Source organism: Wyeomyia smithii, chromosome 3, assembly GCF_029784165.1.
Source record: "Wyeomyia smithii strain HCP4-BCI-WySm-NY-G18 chromosome 3, ASM2978416v1, whole genome shotgun sequence".
NCBI lineage: Eukaryota > Metazoa > Arthropoda > Insecta > Diptera > Culicidae > Wyeomyia > Wyeomyia smithii.
Genome location: NC_073696.1, coordinates 27,175,104 through 27,198,845, shown reverse-complemented (window position 1 = coordinate 27,198,845; position 23,742 = coordinate 27,175,104). Strand labels below are relative to the sequence as shown.

Sequence of the window (23,742 nt, the reverse complement as noted above, 5' to 3'; positions counted from 1 at the left end):
CTAAAAATACATGAACTTTGGCTCAATCTCACCCCTTCTATGGGGTGAGATTGTGCCAAAAACAAAAAGTTGAATTTAATACCTGTTAAATGAACAGTAGTGTGTCTACGAATAATCCACATGACTAACATGATAAAACAGTAAGTATAGGGACGACCATAAACAACGTGGACTATTAAGGGGCTTTAGGGGGTTAGCTTAGCTTAGCTTAGCTTAACTGACTGCACATATCAATGGTTGCACTCCGTGATTGATCCAATCAGTAAAATTGTACAGTGAATCAATTGAATGGGGTTGGGAGTGACCGACCATTCTCATTGTACAAGTTTTAGTGACTCAATACTTTAAAGGACCAATAACGACGCCGGCCACGTCCTTGCAATCAGGTGGGAAGATTTAAGGGATGCTAGTGTGACCCTTGCTATTTGGAGACCGTGTTTACCTCTGCATCTCCACAAAGGTCACAGGAAAGAGGTTTTTGTTAGTAGGGGAGGGCTCGTTGGATCAGGATTCACTTTGATAAGTGATGCGATCATACGTATAACCCCTATCCGTATAACTCCTATCCATCTCTATTTAGCTATTTTCGGTTTATTCTATAGTCAGCCGTCTGACTAGAGAAACACAACTAGCTTATTTATATCTGGTACCGGTTTAGACCAAGAGACATTACCAATGCCTTTGGGGCCGCAATGGAGCACAAAATTGACCGATTTTTACAATATAATGTTTGCGTAGCCATTAGATTATTCAAGATATTCATAAACCGAACGAAACTTACTCACGATATTTGACGTAATCGAACACCGCTGCGCGCGGTGCTCGCACATTACGAGAATATTTTTCTTGTCAAACACCGCGATCCTATGTGAATGACTCGCGCGAAAATCATATACAACCCGAACCATCTAAGTATTTACATAAGTGACTAATAATCCTGAATAGCTTCAAGAACGCAAGCGCACTTCGGCAGAGACGGTCCTTTATAAGGTTTACATCGCGTAGTTATTAAATTAATCTCGATCTTTATCGACGAGACGAAACCTATTCCGGTTTGCAACGTGATTAAATAAAACCGACGAACGGGAAGTCTCCGACTGAACGGTCAACGTGAGACATGAATAAATATCTTAAGACACATCAGGAAGTCACTACACTCTGAAAACCCTTAGATGTGCTTAACTAACCCGAGCGTTTACACCGGAGCGTTATGCACGGCGCAGGGAAACGGTGTTTCGCACCGGTTCTCTCTTATAAAAAATAAACTAAGATACCTACTGAATATAGAAGCTGGCAAAGTTTCATGCCTCCAAAGCCCAAAAACTAGGAAAAATGCAAATATGCATATCAAACAAAACAAAGTGCTAAGTTTATTAACAAAATGCCAAACAATCGCAATCAAAATTTAGCTGCCGTGGACTATCGTCAGCCCGACCAAAACGGTTACAGTATAATTAAATAAAAATTGGTTATGTGTATTACAGTTGTCCAAAAGCTAGGAAAGTCATAAAATAAAAGTATAGAACTAAGTGAAATGTCTGTAACCGACCAGTTAGGGCATGGTAGGCGATAGGATCAAATACTTGTCGAGCGCGATATTAAATTTTAAAACTCTTTTTAAACTTTATTGTAAAACTGCCTATAGATTCTTCACCGACACGAATAAACCACGTACCAGAGACATGGTTACAAGCAGCCAACGTATTATATATGATATTTCTTATTCACCGAAAACCACTCGAACAACGCCAACACACATACTATCGAACACTTGAACCAAGCAATCGAACGAAGAAAAATAACAGCATCGATAACATCAGATTCGCACACACAAGCAAACGTCCATCGAAGAAATATCGTGAAATTACTAGGTTTAAAAATTATATTTCATTTTAAAAAATTATACTGATCAACACACAGTTATGAAACATTCATTCGTTCAATATTTTAACGTGTACAATCAATAGTCAAACATGCAGACAATTTCCATTATCCGTAAATTTATATCTGTTTTATATTGAATTCGGAAAATATACAGGTCGTTATTTCTTAATGAGCAGCTCTACTGCTTTGCTTTCCTATTCGTATACAAATGGCGCTTCAAGCGCTCTTTGGTGCTTCCAGCACTTTTAGCGCCCAATCTGAACATCAAGTGCGACAACACAACAAACCAAATACTGAAAATTGAATGATACCTATCTCAATCAGAACCATTCTCACTAGTTACACTAATATTCTTCGCTGAAAAACAGTTTTTTTTACCCGAACTTTACGTAGAGCCGAAACGCGTACAAATTCTAAGGGGCCCTGCTGCCAGTTCTCTGGCTCGAAACATTGGTCATTATACCGAAAAACAAAACTTTCTCTCCTTGTCTTATCCTAAAGAATCATTATAACTATCAATTATATTGGGCGTCAGAATAACAGTGCGCGACATCGCTTATTAAACTGGTAACTATGCGGCGCCTGGCCGTTTTGAATTCTTTATAAAGAAAATACAAAAATAAAGAGAAACTTCTAATGCAAAATGAAAAAATTTTCAAAAGTCGGCATCACAGTTCATAGCGAAACGTTTTCAAACAAGATTTTGTCCAATTGGAACATTTTCATAGTGGAACTATATAACAACTGTCAGCCTGAGTGAGCGATTAGAACACAATCACTCAAAACTCCATTGATCGATGGACCTGGGATAAACAAGTGAGACGGACAAAAATTTTAATGGAATAAGTAACACTTAGCTTCTGGTCTTCGGATGTTGAATTGAACGCCTTTTCTCTGGTATAAAACGATTTCTGCTCTACCAGAGCACCTCACTACCACATGCTCACTCTCGTTCTCCCACGAACCGTCACTAAGCAGCGAGAAAAACGAGCAAAGACAACCGAAGCCGAAAAAAATACACATCTTTAAATCAAATTCTCACTTGTAGGCCAGCTTGTTTCGAATGAATTTCATACAATTTACACGCGACGCCCTGAACTGGAGAAGCCTACACAAATTTCACAAACAATTAACACAAAAATCATTCGAAAATCGCTAAACAATAAAACGAGTAAAAAGCACGTTGCAACCGTCCGGTACTGTGCTGCCAGATCCTATTAAGGGGCTTTAGGGGGTTGATCAGAAACTATGTATCATATGAATTATATAAAAATGTATGGCTGGATCGAATTGATGCATAGAGTAATTAGTTATGAGAAACAGACAGTCTCTATACACATAGTGGCGTCTCCAGGTAGCCTAAAAAGGGAAACGTTAGCACATGAAGTTTGAGAAGACTTTTCGTTTCAATTATTATGTGTCATTGACAACTGTATATTCCATTGGAGATCTCAAAACCTCTGGAAACGTACCCCTCCTTCTTCTCTTTAAAAGTCATCAGTTTATATAGAATTGGTGTACAAAATTTTGTTACATTCCATAAGTAATATCAATAATTGAAATTTTCTATCTAACAATTGAAAACAGTATGCTTCTCAAGCTTTTAGTCATTATTTCAAAGAATACCATAGCTAGACAACATACCTTATGCTGTGGGGACAAAAAACATACCCTATGTAAACAATGCAAGTGTTTTGGTGTATACTGATATAATTTTGTCGTGAATGTGAATCCCGCACACTGTGCCGTTCAATGTAGCTTGGCACAATCTCACCCCAAAAGGGCTCGAAAAGTGTACAGTTTGGAAAAACATTATTTTCTGAGCCGGCACAGGTTCAATGCATAATATTTCCTTAACACATTGGAGACGACATCCCAACGTACCAACTGAGCAGTAAGTTGATGTGATTTCTTGATCGGGTTGGTTTTCCTGGGACATTTTTGGATAACGTTATTTGTGCATGTTTTTCACCCTGTACTTTGAAACATTCTTTAAGCGAAACAGTTCACTGATATTATCTATATTCCATTTTAAGTTGTGAATAAGCATGTCATGTCAATTAAGACCCCCTCCACCTTTGGTGGTTGCTCCTTCCTCTTCCCAATATTTCTATGACCACTTCCTCTGTACACAGAACACGTATGCCAAGGTTGGTTGAAATCGGTACAGTCATTCGAGAGTTATGTTGGAACATTTTTTTTTTATTACTTTATTAGGGTGGCTTTCAGCCACAGGCTAGTTCGCCACCATATGTTGGAACATACATACATACATACAAAACATTTTTTTTAAATAAACAGCTGGATTTTAGAAGCTCTTATCTTGTTTGATCGATGCTCTTAACCAAATTTTTATTCGGTAATAGTTGAGCTTCAGCAACTTTTCCAAACATATTTTTTATCCAAAACGCTAGATTGAACCGTTATCAAATTATGCAAAAAATATCTCAAGAAATCGTTCCAAAAATAGATCAAAGCAGGTTGGATGTTTTGTAACACTTCTCTAGAAACATTTGCACGAAAGCCGATTTTCGGCTGCAAACACACGTCACTACGTTTCTAAAAAGGCCAATATTTGGAAATACAAGATCGATTTTCGTATGACGACGTCATTCCGATTCCGAAAATACCCTTATTTGCCAAGTATATAATTCAATTATTAATTTTCGCAGATTTTCAGAAACCGGAAGTCGGCAACCCAAGCTACAAAGTATCGTTACACACCGATAACGATAATCTTAAGAGTCAATTCCCTGTGTAAATACCAATATTGGGAGGTTTGTGAGCGTTTCCACAGTTTTAAATGGCTTCCAAGAAACTGGAAGTTGCCATCTTGAATTGAAAATGGCATCGAACATCATGTTTCGGTCTCTGGACATCAATTCCGGCCTCTAAATATGACCAAGAACCCGAAAATCATCAAATTTTAATGAAAGGTTTCCATTATGTATAAAAATTTATTACTTCTGACCCCCTCCTTCTTCAAGGGTGACCCCTTCCTTTGTACAAAGAATACGTGTGCCAAGTTTGGTGGAAATTGGTTTAGGTATTCAAAAGTTATGCTGGAACATACACACATACAAAACTTGTCTTTTATGTAAATAGATAGATATATAAAATCAAAAAAAAAAAGTTTAATCATGATAACAGAATAACTATTAAGCTCGTTATAAACTTATAAACGTTATTGTTTAGGCTTTCCGAAAAGCGTGGTTTAGTAGCTTAATAGCTGGAAATAAGAAGGTAAAGCATGAAAAAATAGAAAATGAGAAAAAATCATAATTAGGGGAAGTGCACCAGTTATGGCAATAGTTTGAAGGATGTATCAGTCTTTTGAATATTTTGGTTGTAAAAATTCGGATATTTTTATGTTCATGGTGTTCATTGTAAGTTAACAACAATTATAATTCATCATATATTAAGAAACTGAAATATTCTATATTGTTAAATGAATAAACGCCGCAGAAAAAACTCTTCCACCGAGTCCCAGTTATGGCTATAATGTTCTTTTGTTCGCCATAGAGCTGTACCAGTTATAGTCATATCGAAAAAAAACATTGAATTGAGTTTTTATATCCGTCACGTACAATTTTACCAGATAATGATCAGCAAAAAATTATTATGCTCAAAGGGATGACTTACAGACCACGTTAGATTGTTTAAAGTAAATACGCACAGACGACCTCTCCTATGCAAGATGTATTTCTATACTAAATTAGAACAGTGAAACTTGAACTGTGGTCTGACCTCTTATCTCATTAGAATTCCCCCTAACAATTATGTTTATATTAAGCAGCTAATCAATTTGGTCCCAAACAAGAAACTGACACTCAAGGAATAAAATTCATCGGGGTATATATCACAAGTTATACAAAATCTGGTAACAAGAAGTAATCACATCTAAACTACGGCTTAGTTTTTCGTTTTAGTTTTGGAGCTTGCTTTTTCGGTTTTTTTACTATCAGACTCTTCTGCTTTGGCCTCTTTCATTTCCTCGCGTTTTAATTTCATCGCCACGCGTTCTTGAGCTTTTTGTTTCTTCGAGCTTCTAAAACCTTTACTTATCCTTTTCACGTATTTCATCAAATCTTTTCTTTGCTGTAAATCTGTAAGAACAGGGAAAAATCACTTTGAACAATTACGGGGCTTTGCGACGCGGCGGAGCTGGTGCCTTTTTAAAAAAAATGGACAACCGTCGAGTATGCTCCTGCTTTGGCTTGCTGACTGCTTCTATTAGAATGCAGAATTCAAAAGCAAACTTTCAAGGACGGGAAGCGGTGAGCTCGCAGATTGGTTGAATTACATGTACAATCCTTGAAGAAGTTTTTGTTCTCGAATTTGTAAAATTTATAATTTTGTCGCCGTTTGCTTTTCTGGTGCTTGTTCAACCTCGTAGACGTTGCGAGACCCGGTCTGTGCTATGACCTCCTTGGACTTGGGATGTAGGTAAAATGATGTCCCATCCCCATTTCATACTTTGTTAGGAATGCTCTATCTATGGAGCAAGTCATTTTTCGTAAGAAAGCTTCTGGTAAAACCAAACCAACCACGAAGATCCTTCTCGGACACTCGCGCGCTAGCTGATGTTATAGCTAAAATCAAACGCTTATCGCAGCTTTTACAACTAAAATTTTAGCTAGTTACCAACCTGAAATGATAATGCTGTCCCTAAATCAAACAGAAATCACTACGAAAGCAGTAAATACTCCGAAAAAATGTTTGCCGATGGTTTGTTTACTTTCGTTTTGATATGGCGATAACTGGTGTTTCCCACGCGTGCTATGATCCATTCGCATGTTGCCAAATGGGGAACTTCAAATTATTTTGTACCGATTGTGGCAATGCTGATAAAATGTTTAGTTCGATAAAAACACCACAATTTAACAGTTTATATGAATGGATAATTCAATTTGAATGCCAAGCACGTTATTTTCAATCTATATTGTTATTAACTTGTTCCTACCAGCGATTTCAAAATAGCATGTCCACTAATAAAATGATAAGAACTCGTATGAAATGGAGGTAGGGCCTAAAAAACTTTAATTTTTTAGCAAAATAATTATGAACATTTATGTTTAATGATTGATTATCATAAAGCAAATAGCATTTATCATGTTTAGTAAGTTTTTTCGATATTAAATATTCAATGTCTTTCAATTTTTAATATTTTTAGCAGTATAGCCATAACTGGTGCTATTGCTATAACTGGCGCTCCTACCCTATCAACTTTGTTGGACGGCATTATTTTTACTTCCAGGAGCCTGGAAGCTCGGTCCTATTTCCAGCGATCTGCTTACAATTTTGCCAACCAACAGTCATCCTCTTTTTTATGATTGACATCAAGACTATTTGAATGACCTTTCAAAAGAATTTTGTGCAGCCTCGTAGCAGTTGGAGCGTTGTTGGTCTCTTCACAAACCCGTCTCCAGTCCTTTCTTTTGGCATGTCTCAATTATTTGTTACATGTAATTAGGGCTTATTTGCATTGGTCCCAGTCTCAAGTGACTTTTGCTCGGTTGTACAATTGTCTAGATTTTTTCCTCAATTCTACCAGTTTCTCGTTCCACCAAGAAACATAGCTGTTGGATAATCTATGCTGAACAGGATAACTATATGATGAGCTCATTTTATCAATGAGTTCATCAGAGGTACTTTCTAGTTGTGAACTTTAAAGTTGTGTAACTTCAATTGTATTATCGTTCTTAAAATAGAATCGATACAGATCCCAATGTTTCTGTAATTTTCTATAATTAATGGTTCGGTTTAAAAACACTGGCCGACAAAAGCGAAAAAATGCTACCCTAAAGCTCGAATTAGCTGCCCTAGAAAGATTATAGCTTTTTAACCATCCCTGTGAAATCTGGTGCCTCTAGCCAGTACAGAAATGCGTCAACTTACATGAGAGTGTCACAAAGTATTTTCTCGCTGGTTTCATTGCTTCAACGTTATGTTTACGAGAAAACTCATTTAAGTCTTCGAAGAAATGTTGGTGGCTAGGGGCACACATTTTCACCGGAATGGCTAAAAACCTATAATTTTTCTTTTTTTCTAGTTTGAGCTTTAGGGCAATACCCATCCCGGACGAACACATACGATTCGCATAGATTCTCTAGGATTCCTCACATTGGATTCGTGAGCGTCCTTAAAAAGGATTCCTGAAAAAAGAATCTCAGGAATGCCCTGTATATGGCTCTAGGATTCTTGAACAAGAATCCTGAGTGGGAACCCTCCGGATCGTGTTTGCGATTCCTTTCACGATTCCGTCACCGAGTTAAAGGTATCCTGGGGATTCTTACTCAGGATTCCCTGCGTGTTAGTAAGGGATGTTCCGATCCAGTTTACAATCTTTCCTGACAGTCCAAAGCTATACGAGCGCTTTTTGTCACAATTTCAAAATAGTGGTTCAAATTCATCCCAGTTTACGGTACAGCAGAAATGGTACGGAGTCGACCATCGACATGATGTAGACTACAACGTGAGGTTGTTCGATACCGAGGTATTCGAGAAGAGAGTGCGAGGGGAGCAGCTGACTCCGCCCGAGTGTTTTCGCTTTTTCGCTGGCGTGCAATGCCACCATGCCTAGAATTCACCAGGTTGCGAATGTACTGACGCGATATTAGACCTCTACAGTGCGTGCCTCCGTGCAAGATGAAGGATGCAGCGTTGACATACTCAAGCACATATACCAGAGTGCCGTGTAGCATACGGATCTGCAAGATCGGCGCTTAAAAGTACTATAAAGACGAGCAAGAGGGCATGTTACGAATGGCTATTGGTGAATGCCAATAGGAACCCTGGCCAATGCGCTCTGGAGTAACATCCAGACACCGCATTGGATCCTCTGACTTATATGAATGTCCGCTCTCGTTGTCGGCGCGATCTTCGAACAAATCATTTCATATTACAGAGGAACTCCTTTCACGCCACTAGCCAAGTCATTGGCCTACGACTGTCGAATCGCACGTACGGCGTTCCAGTATCTCAGATATAGACCAGACCATGGTCGGCCAACCTGCCGGACATTCAATTTGTGAGCGACGGTGGTCCTTCTTAAAGGTGAGCAAGGCACCGGGATCGGTTGGAAGCCCGAGCTTGATCATCAGAACAGCCATGAAGGTGGCTTCCGGACTATGCGGAGAAGTCATGCGAAAGTGCCTGAATGACTATCTTCCCGGAGAGGTGGAAGCAGCAGGAACTGGTACTCTCGCCGAAGGCTGGGAAACTACAAGCAAGGGGTCTGAGATAATATCCTTGACATACTGACGAAGAGCATGTAAACATTCTGGCAAATAACCGCTTCGGCTTCCGGAAGGGGATGCATTTCTCTCCATCACATTTGAAAAATGCGCTCAATAGGGCCAGGTTGGACTCCATAGCGCACGCACCGTACAAAATTCTAAAAAATTAGTTCCAGAATCGAGTACTAGTTTACAACACGAAAGAGGGACAGAAGTACGTCCCAATCACTGCAGCAGTACCACAAGGTTCCATCCTGAGCCCGGTTTTGTGGATTGTTATGAATGACGGAGTGTTGAAGCTAAAGTTTCCTGTAGAGGTTGTGATCATCGGCTTTGCGGACAACGTAACGCTAGAGGTTTCCGGCGAGTCGTTTAAAGAGGTCGAGGAATGGATTCACTCCTGGACATTGAGTTATCGCATCATAAAGGTCGCGATTGTGAGTAAACGTGAATCAGAGTAATAAGCAATGGTCAGAGCCGTATACTACTTCAATTCCTCAAAACAATTTTCGAAGCTCTTGGGGGTTATGGACAAGCGTGTGTATGAAGGTCTCAAAATCATCCTCGATGATCAGGTGGCAGCGGGAATGGTCCTCGGCTGGGATGGCTGGATACACCGACTTATGCCGGTTGTATCCCGATGGGTCGGCATGGAGAAGTGAACTTCCACCTGATCCTGTCATGATTCATGGTTGATCCAGGAAGTGGTCGCTGGAGTGATGTCTTCTTCGTATGCGCTCGTTTTCTGCATACGAGGAGCAACATGATGAAAGTGAGTGGGCCAGACACTACTCCTGATATCCTGGTGAATGTATTGTTGTACATTTGTTGTCAGGGTAAGGTTTTTTGTTTACATCATGGCATCACCGAAGCAAACGGTATTGCATTTTTTTTCGAATTTGAAATTGCACGCGACGGATAATTCTTAAAATTCTAAGATTGTTTTGACGGTTTTGGTGTATAATTACATGACCTAATTAAAAAGATGACTCAATTCTGGCACAATTGACTTCATAAACCAAAACAATTTTAGGGTCAAAATCAAATCCGCATCAAACATGCTTCATTCGTCAACAGCAAACATCGTAAATCATCTCAGAAATTTCACACCAATGGAAATGATCGTGTTTGAATGTCAATTTGATCGTCATCGTACGAGTCCGTGTCTGTATTTATTACAATCGCCAACTTAATTACATCTTTAGTGCAGGTCAATCTAGCCATCGGAATCTGTGTGCCGTTGGCGCGATCCCAACAAATCCACACCGGCAAGCGCCGCCAAGTGCTTCGAAGAGGTGCTGGCAGCGCGGAAGCTAACTAAGGAATGTAGGATCAGAAAAATTTCACCCGATCTTGATTCGATTCCTGTGAGTAGAGGTACATATTTTCTTCTATGTTTGTAGTTAACAGTCAGTATGTACCTAATCATCAACAGATTTTTGAATTCGTCACACACAGCAGGCCATCGTTCTTTTTGGCTGGCAGTGCAAATGGTCAACAGGGGCAAAGGCGAGGAGCCATCCATCATAGCAAGGGAAGCGGGGGAGAATGCGCCTGACGGTGGCGAGATCTTTTTCGCTATTTTAAACGAAATTCAGCTGCCTCAAAGCGAAGTGTCGGGTTGGTCGCGAACGGTCGCATTTTAGCGTTTGTTCCGCGGCGGTGGAGATTTTCCGGAAAAAGGGCATCCTTCTTCGGGTGGTTCACGTGTGAGACGATTTGAAATCCGGTGTGACTCAAGTCGCTGACTGTTCGGAGAGATGATCTCAAGCGTTGTTCGAATAATTGGTTGCTGATGTGTCCGGTGACGACAGGACAGGAAGAAGCTTGTACCGTGGAAGATTTGAGAGTCTGCACCACAAAAACACGCCATAATTGGGGAAAAATTGCTTCGAGTGGAGTCAAACGACGCACCGCATCGGATTGTTCCATCCATCACAGACACGCAGACAAACACACACCCGGCTTATAAATAAATCTCCTGTTCGGTTCGGGGTGAACGAATAGAAATATTTTCCGCATCACTCAATCGACGGCAATAAAAATACGATTAGCAAGTTCATAACCGAAGAAGGAAGAGAGCGTGGAAATTCAGTGTTGCGAGCATGATTGCCATGAACCAGAACTACGTAGTCCTGATTTGGTACCTGATCATGGTGCTAGTTTTGATTTATCTGTTTGCGTTCTCGCAGTAAGACGCGAGAGCAATTGATTGGAATTTTCGAAATGGCCCCACTAAGTCACGGTTTGTTAGGATAGTAGCGGAGAGCTAGGCTTCAGAATTGTTTTTTTTTTTGTGAGGAAAGATCAGATTGAGTTTTTTGCCATGAATTTTCATCGATACTTACACATTCACACTTGCACTCACATGACACAATTTGTACAAGTATAGTTTTAGAAGGTAGGCGTTTTGGAATCGATTATAGAGTTTGGTTTTCTACGGTCTAGAGGTTGAATTACAATAAATCAGGTTCCTGTATTCATATTTAAGTTAGAAGTTTAACCCGATTTATCAAACGGGCGCGAATAATTTCACGTGCAACAACGGTTTAGAGTAGAATAGTAACATTCCTATCGGAGGATTACTGAGAAAAGACACTAAACTCACCATTTTTAGACACACTTCTTTAGTGTTGAAGCCGAAGCGAAGACAGCAAAACACCAGATTAATGATCAACTATCGCTTGGCAATTAGCTTGAAATTAGAATTTGCGCATATCGTATTGCCGTCACTTTCGTCTTTACCGTGACGAAACGGTCACAACTGCTGCATGCTGGATTAGATGCACGCAATGCTGCCGCAGGCGTGAGGCCCAACCCATCAGCCAAGATAATGGTTGGAAAATTCGTTGTGTCGCATGTAGGAAAAACGCACAGCCAACGGCCGAATGCAATAGTCACATAATTAATAATTTTAATCTTCATATATAAATAACCATGCACCGAGTCGCAGCAGCTAAGCTAATGGCTAAGGCACAGCACATAAACAAGCGACCGCACGAACCCCCGTTCATCTATCGTTACCCCGCGGGGTTTGCCATTTCGCTGTCGGTTGATCGCCGGACTTGTTGGTGGTCCCTGGAGAATAATCGCCAACCGGTGCTGGCTAGACTCGCGGCTCTCGTCAGTTGCTCGGAAGTCGTCTAGTTGTGCACATCGTGCCGTCGCGTCGTCAGCGGTTGGTCAGTGTTGTCACCCGTTCAAAAGTGCCCTGCACTGGCCCCAAGTACGCCCCCGCTAGAAAGGGAAAAATCCGAACGGAAATGGCACTGAAACTGAAAGTGTAAATATTTTTGCGACAGTATTTATTGAAGGCTAAAATAAGCCGAGTTTCGTAAGAAAAAATAAGACCTTCTAATAGTTCGGTAGTTCGGTTTTCACGAGCATGGCCAAGGATTTCGGTGCTTAAGCTGGCGTAGTTCGGTGGTGAAAATTATTGCACAAATTATACACACATATATGCAGCATCATTTCCGCTTGCTTTTGAAGTGAACCTTTGGCGGTTTTTGCTATTCAGCAACGTTTTCTCCGCAACCAAAACATGATGGTGCAGGTTTGTATTCGATGAAAACCCCCTGGATGCAACAGGGCATATATAGTTTAATATCAGCAACATTCAGGTTTAGTGGGTTGTAGACTACTAATAGGTTCCATTTCTTTACTTTACAATTGACGCTGCGTCCCCATCAAGAGTATTATGATGTGAACGCATGGTTGATTGCTTCAAGTATTGATTGAATAGATACAGATTTATATTTGAAATTAGAAATGAACAATTTTAGAACCGATTCCACAAAACGCGTAGAATAACAAAGTCCGCTTTTTGTGCCTTTCGTGATTTGGCACTTATACTTCCTTGTTGGTATTAGAAGGCTTCCAGCCAGGATGATCTGAAAATATGCAAAATTTAATCGACCATTTTTGATTCGGATGAATCTTAGCACACGTATTTGGCTTAGTAAAATCTTTTTAAACTTTACAGCAATTTTTAACATGGTATATGAGTTTTAGCATACACTTTGTTTAAAATATTGTAGCTCCGAAATCTTTGGTTGTATAAACTATCTAAGAACGAGTTTTAGGGAACTAAAAATGCTTCGCAAACAAGTATACACTGAGGAAAAAAATTATAATAAATGTCGAATTAAATTTTTTTTTACTAGTGTAAAGTTGAAGTTATAAAAAAAACTTTTGAGTACCAAAATGTTGGTAGAATAATTCAAAAGTATTCAAGCATCCTCTCTTTAGGTATCTTAGCTCAGAAAACATTAAGGGTGGCCACTCTACCGGGAAAAACGGGACAAGCAGGAAAAGACGGGAATTTCAAAACACTGGGAAAAAAGTTGGGAAAACCGGGAAATCAGGCTTTATACCGGGAAAATCCTCCTTCGGCTTGTCTTCAGCCTCATTTGTTCAACAATTTCTAAATAAATATTAAGGTGAAACTCTTGATTTTCTGTATGATGACTTAATTGGTTTGATTCTGCACGTTATGAAAAAACTGGTTGTTGTTTTCAACCAATGTCGACAGCGGCTCTTTACTATAGGGCTACTTCCAAAGAATCAGCAGGTGTTGAAAAAAGTGACAGTCAGTATTCAAACGGTTTGCCTATCTATCTCTCAGCGATTACGTTATGTTCGGAATTCGAATCAAAGCCAAATTCTGAATTCTCGTTATTTTCATATATACAAGTTTGAATCTATATAAATAGCACTTAATTACAATGATATTAAAGAAACAAGCCATGCCTTTGAAATCGATGAGAAAATTTATTTTTCGTTGATATTTTAGTGTAAGAAGTAATATCATAATTTAAGTGTCCGAAATTTGCTACAGTACGGTACTTATATTTTCCGTGAACAAAGATTGCCTAATTTTTAGTCAGATGAAAAAAAAATTGATTACCCAGAACATCGTGCAAGACGCTATTTGTGTCATGTAATGCGTATTGAAAGTTCTTGTGAATAGTGTTCGGCATCGGATCGGGTATAGTTAATAGAGATATGATCGACACCTTTAAAATAAATTTTATTTCGGACTAGACCGAAGCTACCTGCTTCCGAGATCGTTAAAAACTCAATTTTTGATATGATTTCAATCACAAGCAGCATATTTATGTTGCGGGCTTTTTATTTGAACTTTTATAAGAGTGCATAATTCCTATTTACACAAGCTGTGCTGTCGTATGCCACCGTTGGAAAACTCTGAGAATATCTTCAAAATTGTTTGTCATGACGTCGGTTATAGCATAGCATAGCATAGCATAGCATATTTGATCGCCCGTGTGTTGCCCGCGATTGACCAGAATCAGCTGAAATTGCACAAAGAACCGTCAAAATGGTGCCTAGGAGTAGCAAGCCATTTTCAGTGTACAATTCCTGGTGATTTTTCTTTTCACTGGTCAATAACGTAGCTGGCCACACCCAATGCAGATCAATAGAGGAAGGGATATCTTAATAACTTAAACGGATAGCTTTCGGGGCACGTATTATTAGTTAGCCGTGATGCCAGCTCTCTCCTGTTTGTTATGACGTCGGTTATAATGTGAAAAAAATCAAAACTAAATTATCCTCATTCAGTTTTTGCGAAAATGTAAAAAAATCATGCCGTTTTTTCCGCAGATATTCGAGCCATTTTGACTTAAGGATATATTTTAAAAAGCGTTCCAGTTTATCAAGTGACATCATGGAAAAATTGTATCTCAAAAACTTCTACTAAGTTAGTACTAACCTTGTCTATAGACAAGTTTTAAAAAATTAACTTATAGACTTGGAAAAAATATTCATTGGAACAAAAAAATTCAATTTTCATTTTTTTTTTCATTATTTACAAGACGATTTTTTTAGAATGAAAAAAGGAGGGTCAGGTAAAGTCGCGATTTACTTTGATTATTTTGAATATTGTTTTTTTTTTTTCAAATTGTTTATTTGGGATGTCGGCTGAATTTATTTTACGGACCTTGAAAAAAAAACTCATTTGTTCCATTGGCCCCAGCTCGAAAATTTTGTAAGTTTCAGGATGGCGAAGTTTTTCTAAAAAAAGATATTTGAGATAGCAACAGATCCCGACATTTCATGCGTATCTACTACATTTGCTATAAAAAAATAATTTCGACGATTTAACTTGCATTTTTCCATTGGTCAATTTGAGGCTCTTTTCCCCGAAGTTGAGATCGATTTTTGATGAAGACTTTCTTCATGTGACGTGATTATTGAACGGTCCCTTTGGAAAAAAATCTAATTTTGGTATCGATTGGAATACCCCCTGCTCTGTGGGACCCCCCTTCTTGTAACAAAGATAACGCATTTTTGTCAAAAGCACATTTATATATATGCTACAATTTAAAGACGTAAAACGTCCGAAAAATACTGATAGATGGTTTTTAAAGAAAACAAAGCAAGCAATCCAGAAAAATTACTATTTTTGACCAGAAGTGTTGCCAGATAGATTATTTTTGCGTATAAAACCTAAATTTTCATTTTTCGTCAAATGCATCAAATTTTATTTTGAATTTGATAGTATCATCGTATTTCTCGGAAAATTTAATTTAAGAAACAATTATCACCCCGAGGTAATATGAGTCAATCTCGAAATATAACATTCTCACGAACATAATTGTAAATTTCGTAATTAATTATTTATTCAAATCGACACCAAAATTGGGATTTTTTCAAAGTGACACTAGATGAATAATTCCCCGAACTTCGAGCAATCTGTGATGGTTGTATCCAAATTTATTAAAAAAAAACAGTGTTAAAAAATGTTAGGCTTTCAGTACTCAAAAGCTATGTTTCAGAGCATTGCCACTTTTTTCAAGAATAACACAGTGCGGCAAAAAATTACTTTTTCTTCTGCCTCGGCTTTCATGTATGATTTTTTGAACCCATTTCACCTTGAGAGGCAACAATGGCGTTACTTCGAATTTCAAAAACTGAAAATTTTCAATGTCAAAGGTATGCATTTTAAATAAATTTACTTTATCGAAGACGGGATGATTTTGTTTTATAGCTGAAGCGAGATTCTTATGATTTGGCCGGTCCAGGCCATGAATGCGACCCCACAAAAGGGGGAGGATTATGTGAAGACAAATCGTTATTGCATCGTTGAGTATCGCTTACTCTTTTGATAAAACTTTAAACTTTAAACTTATTTGAAAAGTTAATCTTTTTATATAGATAGATATTATCTAGTTTTGTCTTCGTAGAATTACCGTTTTGAGGTCAGTTTTTGTCCGATTTTTAAAGATGGGTAAGAAAATGCTCTTATGTGGACAACATCAAAATTGAGCCATTGTTGCCTCTTGGTTTTTGTTTTTGCACCAAAAAACATCAAAGAATCATATATAGAAGTCAAGACAAAAAAAATGCTGCACTGGGTAATCATATTCTAATGATGTAGTATGATTCTAGTGATATATTCATATAAGAAAACTTAATAATCAACATCCTAAACGAACCCATTTTTGAGATATTGAGCAATAAAGTTTAGAAAATTGGCCTATTTTTCGTGAAAATACACTTTTACCATTAGGCATTCGCTACCAATGTCATTGAGAGCAATTTCTTGAATCGTAACTAATAATAGTAAAAAAAATTTACAATTACATACGAAATCACTAGACATCTGCAGAATCTTGCATTTGGAAGTGAAGATGCGAAACTTTTAAAATGATGAAAAGCGTTAAGAAATGGAAGGACAGAAAACAAGTCCAAATCAAAGCCGAAAGATCTACAAATCAAAATCAAATGTGAAAAACTATGATGTCAAAAATGTGAAAAGTGTCGAAAATACAAAAAATCCTTAGAGTTTAACTGTTAATTCTTTTAAAAATTTCAAAAACATAAAAATTGTCAAAATTCTGCAGCATGTCAAAAGTTGTTCAAAAACGTCAAAAACGACAAAAATTTATAAAATGTTAAAAATGTCAAACATTTAATAAAAAAAAGGAAAAACTAGACATTCTTAAGGACTCCATTTCGATTTTCTCCGCTTTTCATTGGAAAAACAACGCTCTCAGATAACTACGATATTAGAATACACTAAGGTCGCTTTTAACGCGGTTTTTTTACGCAGCTTTTTTACGCGGATTCCGGAATTTACGTGGTTTTTAGAATAGACTAAGGTCGCTTTTAACGCGTTTTTTTACGCGGGTTTTTTTTACGCAGCTTTTTTACGCGGATTCCGGAATTTTCACGGTATTTTTTTTGCCCGGATTTCGGTTCCCCTTCAATCGGAATGCAAAATTAACGATGGTTTTATTTTTACGCGGATTCCGGGATTTACGCGGTTTTTTTACGCGGATTCCGCAATTTACGCGGAGAACAATTCCAAGTAACCTATTGGAATACTGAAGGACGTGACATCACTGATGATGATGAAGGTTATTGGCTCCGTAAAATTTTAAGAATTATGAGCCGTGCACTGGTTAAGAAACAAAAAAAGTTGTATCAGCGCGAAAGTTGTATCAGCGTCGTTATCAAAGCCGTAAATTTTTACCTTTGTTATACTAAACAAAGGTTATAAAATCGGTCGAAAAACGCAAAATAGATCCGAAGACCAGAGGGCCGAGTGGTATATACCATTCGACTCAGTTCGACGAACTGAGCAATGTCTGTTCGTGTGTATGTGTGTGTATGTGTGTGTATGTGTGTGTGTATGTATGGTGTCTGTATGTATGTGACGCAAAATACTAACGCACCTTTCTTATAGAGCGCAATATCCGATTTCAATGATTTTATATGCAAATGAAAGCTACTGTGCTCTTCCAGAATGCTACCGATTGGATTTTTGATTATTGGCTTAGATTTTGAAATATTGATCAAAGAGTATTTTTTTACATAGAGTGTTTAACTTTAAAAATAAAATGAATCTGTTGAGGGCCAAGTTTCGTATACCGAATGACTCAGTTCATCTAAATGAACATTGCCTGTATACATGTGTATGTGTGTATGTACGTTAGTATTTGTAAATATGTTGTTTACATGTGTAGTATATCAAAATCGAACAAAAAAAAAACATTTAAAAAAAATCACACCTTTCACAGAATGCATTTTTAGATTCAAGTATTAACAAGTGCAAATGGAAGCTCCAAACCCCTTTGAAAATCATACTGAGCGAGTTTTTTATTGGTTGCTTGAATTTCAGAATACTTACGAAAGAATTTTTGAACATGAAGTATTTTACTTTTTGGATCATTTCTCTCTCTATCCTTTTTTATATCACTATCTCTCTTTCTCTCGCTCTCTCTTTTTTTTCAACTACTATTTATTTCTCAGAAGAAACTAAGAGTAAAAGACATTTGTGCATAATTTTTTATACTATGGTAGTTCGTTCTAACTGGTGTAAATAAATGAGCACTTTATTTTTAATAGTTTTTTACCTTTGTTATATTACCTTTGTTATACTAAACAAAGGTTATAAAATCGGTCGAAAAACGCAAAATAGATCCAAGATCCGGAGGACCGAACCGTATATACCATTCGACTCAGCTCGACGAACTGAGCAATGTCTATTCGTGTGTATGTGTGTGTATGTGTGTGTGTATGTATGTTGTCTGTATGTACGTGCCGCAAAATACTAACGCACCTTTCTTACAGAACGCAATATCCGATTTTAATGATCTTATACGCAAACGAAAGCTACTGTGCTCCCGCAGAATGCTACCGATTGGATTTTTGATTAGTGGCTTAGATTTTGAAATATTGATCAAAGAGTATTTTTTATATGAGACATTTAACTTTTAAGGCAAAATTAATGACACGAAGAGCCATGTGTTGTATACCAATTTACTCAGATAGACGAATTGAACAATTTATGTATGTTTGTGTATGTGTGCTTGTACGTATGTATGTGTAAATATGTTGTTTATATGTGTAGTGTATCAGAATCGACCCAAAGAAGAAAAATAACAAAAAAAAAACGCTTTTTACAGAGCGCTTATTTCGATTTTGATGTTCGCATGCTCAAATGAAAGCCCCAGAGCTCTTTGAAAATCATACTGAGTGCGATTTTTTATTGGTTACTTGAACTGTACTTTCTGAATAATTGTAAATAAATTACCCTTTAGCTTTTTCTTGAAAATTTGAACCAGATTTTAGAAGAAACTGCAATGCTTACTCAACTCCTTTTCTCGCTTTTGAAGCTTTCGTCCTTACTTCTTATAAAATATATACTAAATTGTACGTTGAACCTAGATTTGCGAAGAGTAAGAAACATTTACAGCTTTCGGGAGTCAAGCATTATAGTAAAATCTGATCCCACAGTGTGCAAATGTAAAACAATTAGCGATGCAGATATTTTGAAAAGCTTTATCAAAGATGTATAGACCTATTTACGGACGAATGTGTTAGTGCCACCCGTTGAGAAAAACACAAATAAATCGCTACGTTTTGAACAGCTGGAAAATTTTTCAGTTGAACGCTTATTTTATCTTCTAAATCTGTGACCAGGAATCTAAAGTTGCTGGTGAACGTAATCGGCCAAATAAGGAAAAAGTGTTGAAGTAACTCTACATGGCTATACACGTTTACTAGTGTGCGCAGGTGAAAAGTCACTTATCTCTATGAATGATACAATATGCTCATGTAAGATATAAATATTGCTTTCTAATTTAAGACTAAGTGCAAACAGAGTATCCATGTTATTCCACTTCTCGTTATCGCAGCAAGATTTAAAAAGTCTTTAGGCCTTCGAAAAGAATAATGTTCTCGCCTACACTCTGAAAATCCAAAATTCTCGAAGATCGTGGAGAACCTTCATTTTCAGATAATGCATTTGAGATAGAATTAAATTGACAACTTTCATCAACAGCTATATTTTTTTCCTGTATAATTCTGAACTATATTTCGAGTGCAGGTTTGAAGAAGTTTGCTTCAATTCATAAAAAAAAACTTGATGCTGATTCATAAATCTAGGTCCTGCGATTTTTGAAAATAAAGCGAATAAGTAGAACCGCATTGATTACATATTTGCTGTTCTAGTGTGAAATCAACATTGTTATCTATTACTGTTTCCCCACATTCGATTATTTAAAAAAAAAATTAATTGGTTCTAGACAGCATTTAAAAATCGGTTTGTGATCGAAAAAATAAGACTCATGATCGTCTTTGGTTAACTCTCTGAAAACTATCTTTTATGTTCATTTCATTCATTATTGAAATTGGACTTACGTTGGTATACGATTTGTAATTGACTGGCCAAATATGTATAAAGTGATAGTTAGTATAACAAAGGTTTCTGCACCACTAGGTGGATTAATTCAGGTTTTACTAACAATATTCAATAGATTTCAGAGAAAACTGCAATGCTCCGGTTCTTGTTTACTTGGTACACTTTACTTTTGTATAATATAAATATTGTTTTTTAAATTTATTCTAAATTTATTTTAAGGTCAGTGCAAACAGAGTATCCTTACTTACTTACTTACTTACTTAGATGGCCGTACGTCCTAAGACATGGCCTGCATAACGTGGTTCCGCCAATTCACTCGGTCCATGGCTGCCTGCCTCCAGTTCCGCGGGCACCCGGTACTTTGCAGATCGTGCTCCATCTGGTCCACCCATCTCGCTCGTTGCGCCCCTCGCCTTCTCGTTCCCGCCGGATTTGAAGCGAACACCAATTTTGCAGGGTAGCTATCCGGCATTCTAGCTACATGCCCAGCCCAGCGTATCCTTCCAGCTTTAGCCACTTTCTGAATACTGGGTTCACCGTAGAGGCGCGCAAGCTCGTGGTTCATCCTACGCCTCCACACTCCGTTCTCCTGCACACCGCCAAAGATGGTTCTTAGCACCCGACGTTCAAAAACTCCGAGTGCTCGCAAGTCCTCCTCGAGCATTGTCCACGTCTCATGCCCGTAGAGAACGACCGGTCTTATTAGCGTTTTGTACAGGATACACTTGGTGCGAAGACTCAGATTTTGCGACCGTAGTTTTTTATGGAGCCCATAGTAGGCACGACTTCCACTGATAATACGTCTTCTTATCTCCCGGCTGGTATCGTTATTCTCAGTTACCAGAGAGCCGAGGTACACAAACTCGTCGACCACCTCGAACTCATCCCCGTCGATTGTTACCGTATTGCCTAGGCGTGCCCTGTCGTGCTCGGACCCACCTGCAAGCATATACTTAGTTTTTGACGTATTAATCTTCAGTCCGATCCTATCTGCTTCACGTTTCAGTCGGGTATACTGGTCTGCCACCGTCTCAAATTTTCTGCCGACAATATCCACGTCATCCGCAAAGCAAATAAATTGACCCGATCTGTTGAAAATCGTGCCCCGCATGTCAAACCCCGCTCGTCTCATAACACCCTCTAGCGCGACGTTAAACAATAAGCAGGAGAGACCATCACCTTGTCGGAGCCCCCTGTGAGACTCGAATGGGTCCGACGTTCCACCCGAAATTCTCACACAACACTTCACATCCTCCATCGTAGCCTTAATCAGTCTTGTCAGCTTCCCCGGGAAGCCGTTTTCGTCTAGAATTTTCCATAGCTCTTGTCGGTTTATTGAATCGTATGCGGCTTTAAAATCGACGAAAAGATGGTGTGTAGGGACTCTAAACTCACGGCACTTTTGGAGGATCTGCCGCAGTGTAAAGATTTGGTCAGTTGTAGACCGTCCTTCCATGAAGCCGGCCTGATAGCTTCCTACAAACCTGCTGGCTAATGGTGACAGGCGTTGGGAGATGACCTGGGAAAACACTTTGTAGGCGGCATTCAGGACTGTGATCGCTCGATAGTTCTCGCAGTCTAGTTTGTCGCCCTTTTTGTATATGGGGCAGATAACCCCTTCTTTCCACTCCTCCGGTAGCTGTTCTGTTTCCCAAATCTCGACGATCAGCCGATGCAGCGAGCTAGCCAGTTTGTCGGGGCCCATCTTAATAAGCTCAGCTCCGATGCCGTCTTTTCCGGCCGCTTTGTTGTTCTTGAGCTGCCGGATCGCATCCTTAACTTCGCTTATTGTGGGGGGTGGCACATCTTCGTCGTTCGTTGCACCGACCACGTCTTCTCCGCTCCTGTTGTGGTCTCCTGCTTGCACGCCATTCAGGTGTTCATCGTAGTGCTGCTTCCACCTTTCGATCACCTCACGATCATCCGTCAAAATGCCTCCATTCTTATCCCTATCCCTGCAAACAGAGTATCCATGTTATCCCGATCCTCGTTTTGGCAGCAAGTTTTATAAAGTTCTGAAAATGTTTCAGATTTTACCATGCAGCCTAGGTCTCCAACAAGAGTTACGTTCCCGAGTACACTTTAAACAGTCAAAATCCATTAGTCTTGCGAACAACTTGATTTCGAAAAAATGCATTTGAAATAGAATTAATTCAACAATTCTTAACAGCATCTGCTCTGTACTGGGAATTGACATTTCAACAGCAGTTATAAATATTTCAATAAAATCTTTTAGCACTTGATCCTCACAGATTTTATCAAAATGTTTGTTGATTTCTTGAAATAAACACACGTATGATTCAAGCATTTTTTCTATGGTAACAAAGCATTTAATGCGCTGTAAAATTCTGAACTATAATTTCTTGAGATCAAGTTTGTAGGACTTTGCTGCAATTCGTAGGAAATATTCGATGCTAATCCGTAATCTATAATCATTGTGTTCTTTTCTGGGTTTTGCGATTTTTGAAAACGAAGCCGTTGTGGTATTGAAAATGTATGTGAGAACCCATCGAGGTTTGATTCAGTGATGTTATTTGGTTCACCCTCTGGAAAACTATATTTTGAATATAATTTTAAACGATTTATGGTTTACTGGCATAACAAATTTATATGTAGTAAAAAAGCAAAGCCTTGGTGCTACATTCCGATTCGGAATTTTACCTTCTGTTTACTATACACAGACTTCGCAGCCAACTGTTGAGTGTACAGGACAATTGCGGGGCTAGCGCTACGATCCTACTGACACTAACCGTCTCTCCAAAACCGAGACTCGAACCAACGACAACTGGCTTGTTAGGCCAGCATCGTACCTCGAGACCAACTGGGGAGGCTTTATATGTAGTAATAGTTAGTATAAATTGATATGTAGTAATAGTTAGTATAACGAAGGTTTCTGCACTGCTAGGTGGATTAATTTAGGTTTTTATTAGTATGTGAACAATGAGGAACAATTATTAATCTACGATTACGGTCTCCTTTATTCTGAGAATCTCAGATAATGAAGAACGCGTGCGGGATCTGCGTTAAAGTCTCGGCTCCTTTTCAAGTCTCTTTGCCGGTCGCTCATCCGCCAACTGTAACCTGCCATGTATCATCAGCTTGACAATACTAACGTGTCTGTATACTTCGTACAGCGCTTCCCGATCGGGTTCCTGCCACGTGTCCGTTAAGCGTCACCGAGAGGATCAGCGTCCTGTAGAGCGCACATTTTGTGCGGATTTGTAGTGAAGATGGTCAGGTTTGATGTTTTTCAAACCCGTACCCGACCCGAACAAGCTCTACAAGCTTCTTTCTCCTCGTCCAAGGTTAATAGATCCACAGCTTGTCCATAAGCCCTAATTTCTCCCCTGTTCCTCTTAACGACTCTTCTACCTTCTTCACCACCGTTCAACACGCCCACTGAAAATTTCCTAAATGATGATCATTACTAACCGGTGATAACTAAAATTT

At 38.6% G+C, this 23,742-nt stretch overlaps 2 protein-coding genes across 7 annotated transcripts in view; one reads left to right on the top strand and one right to left on the bottom strand.

The window, feature by feature from the left end:
* LOC129728189 (uncharacterized) overlaps positions 1–9,029 on the bottom strand; it is a 44,673-nt gene extending 35,644 nt beyond the window's left edge. Inside the window, exon 1 of the mRNA XM_055686605.1 lies at positions 8,832–9,029. Coding sequence (XP_055542580.1) covers positions 8,832–9,029 — 198 coding nt within the window. The remainder of the gene's footprint in view (positions 1–8,831) is intronic.
* The window catches only part of LOC129726920 (rho guanine nucleotide exchange factor 7), a 108,511-nt gene that overhangs the window by 31,838 nt on the left and 52,931 nt on the right, over positions 1–23,742 (top strand). The window contains exon 1 of one of the 6 annotated variants that reach the window (XM_055684179.1): positions 10,727–12,675. The exons of the other annotated variants lie outside the window; for them this stretch is intronic. The gene's annotated coding sequence lies outside the window, so the exon portion shown is untranslated. Of the gene's footprint in view, positions 1–10,726; positions 12,676–23,742 lie in introns of those variants that run through there. 6 annotated transcript variants of the gene reach the window in all.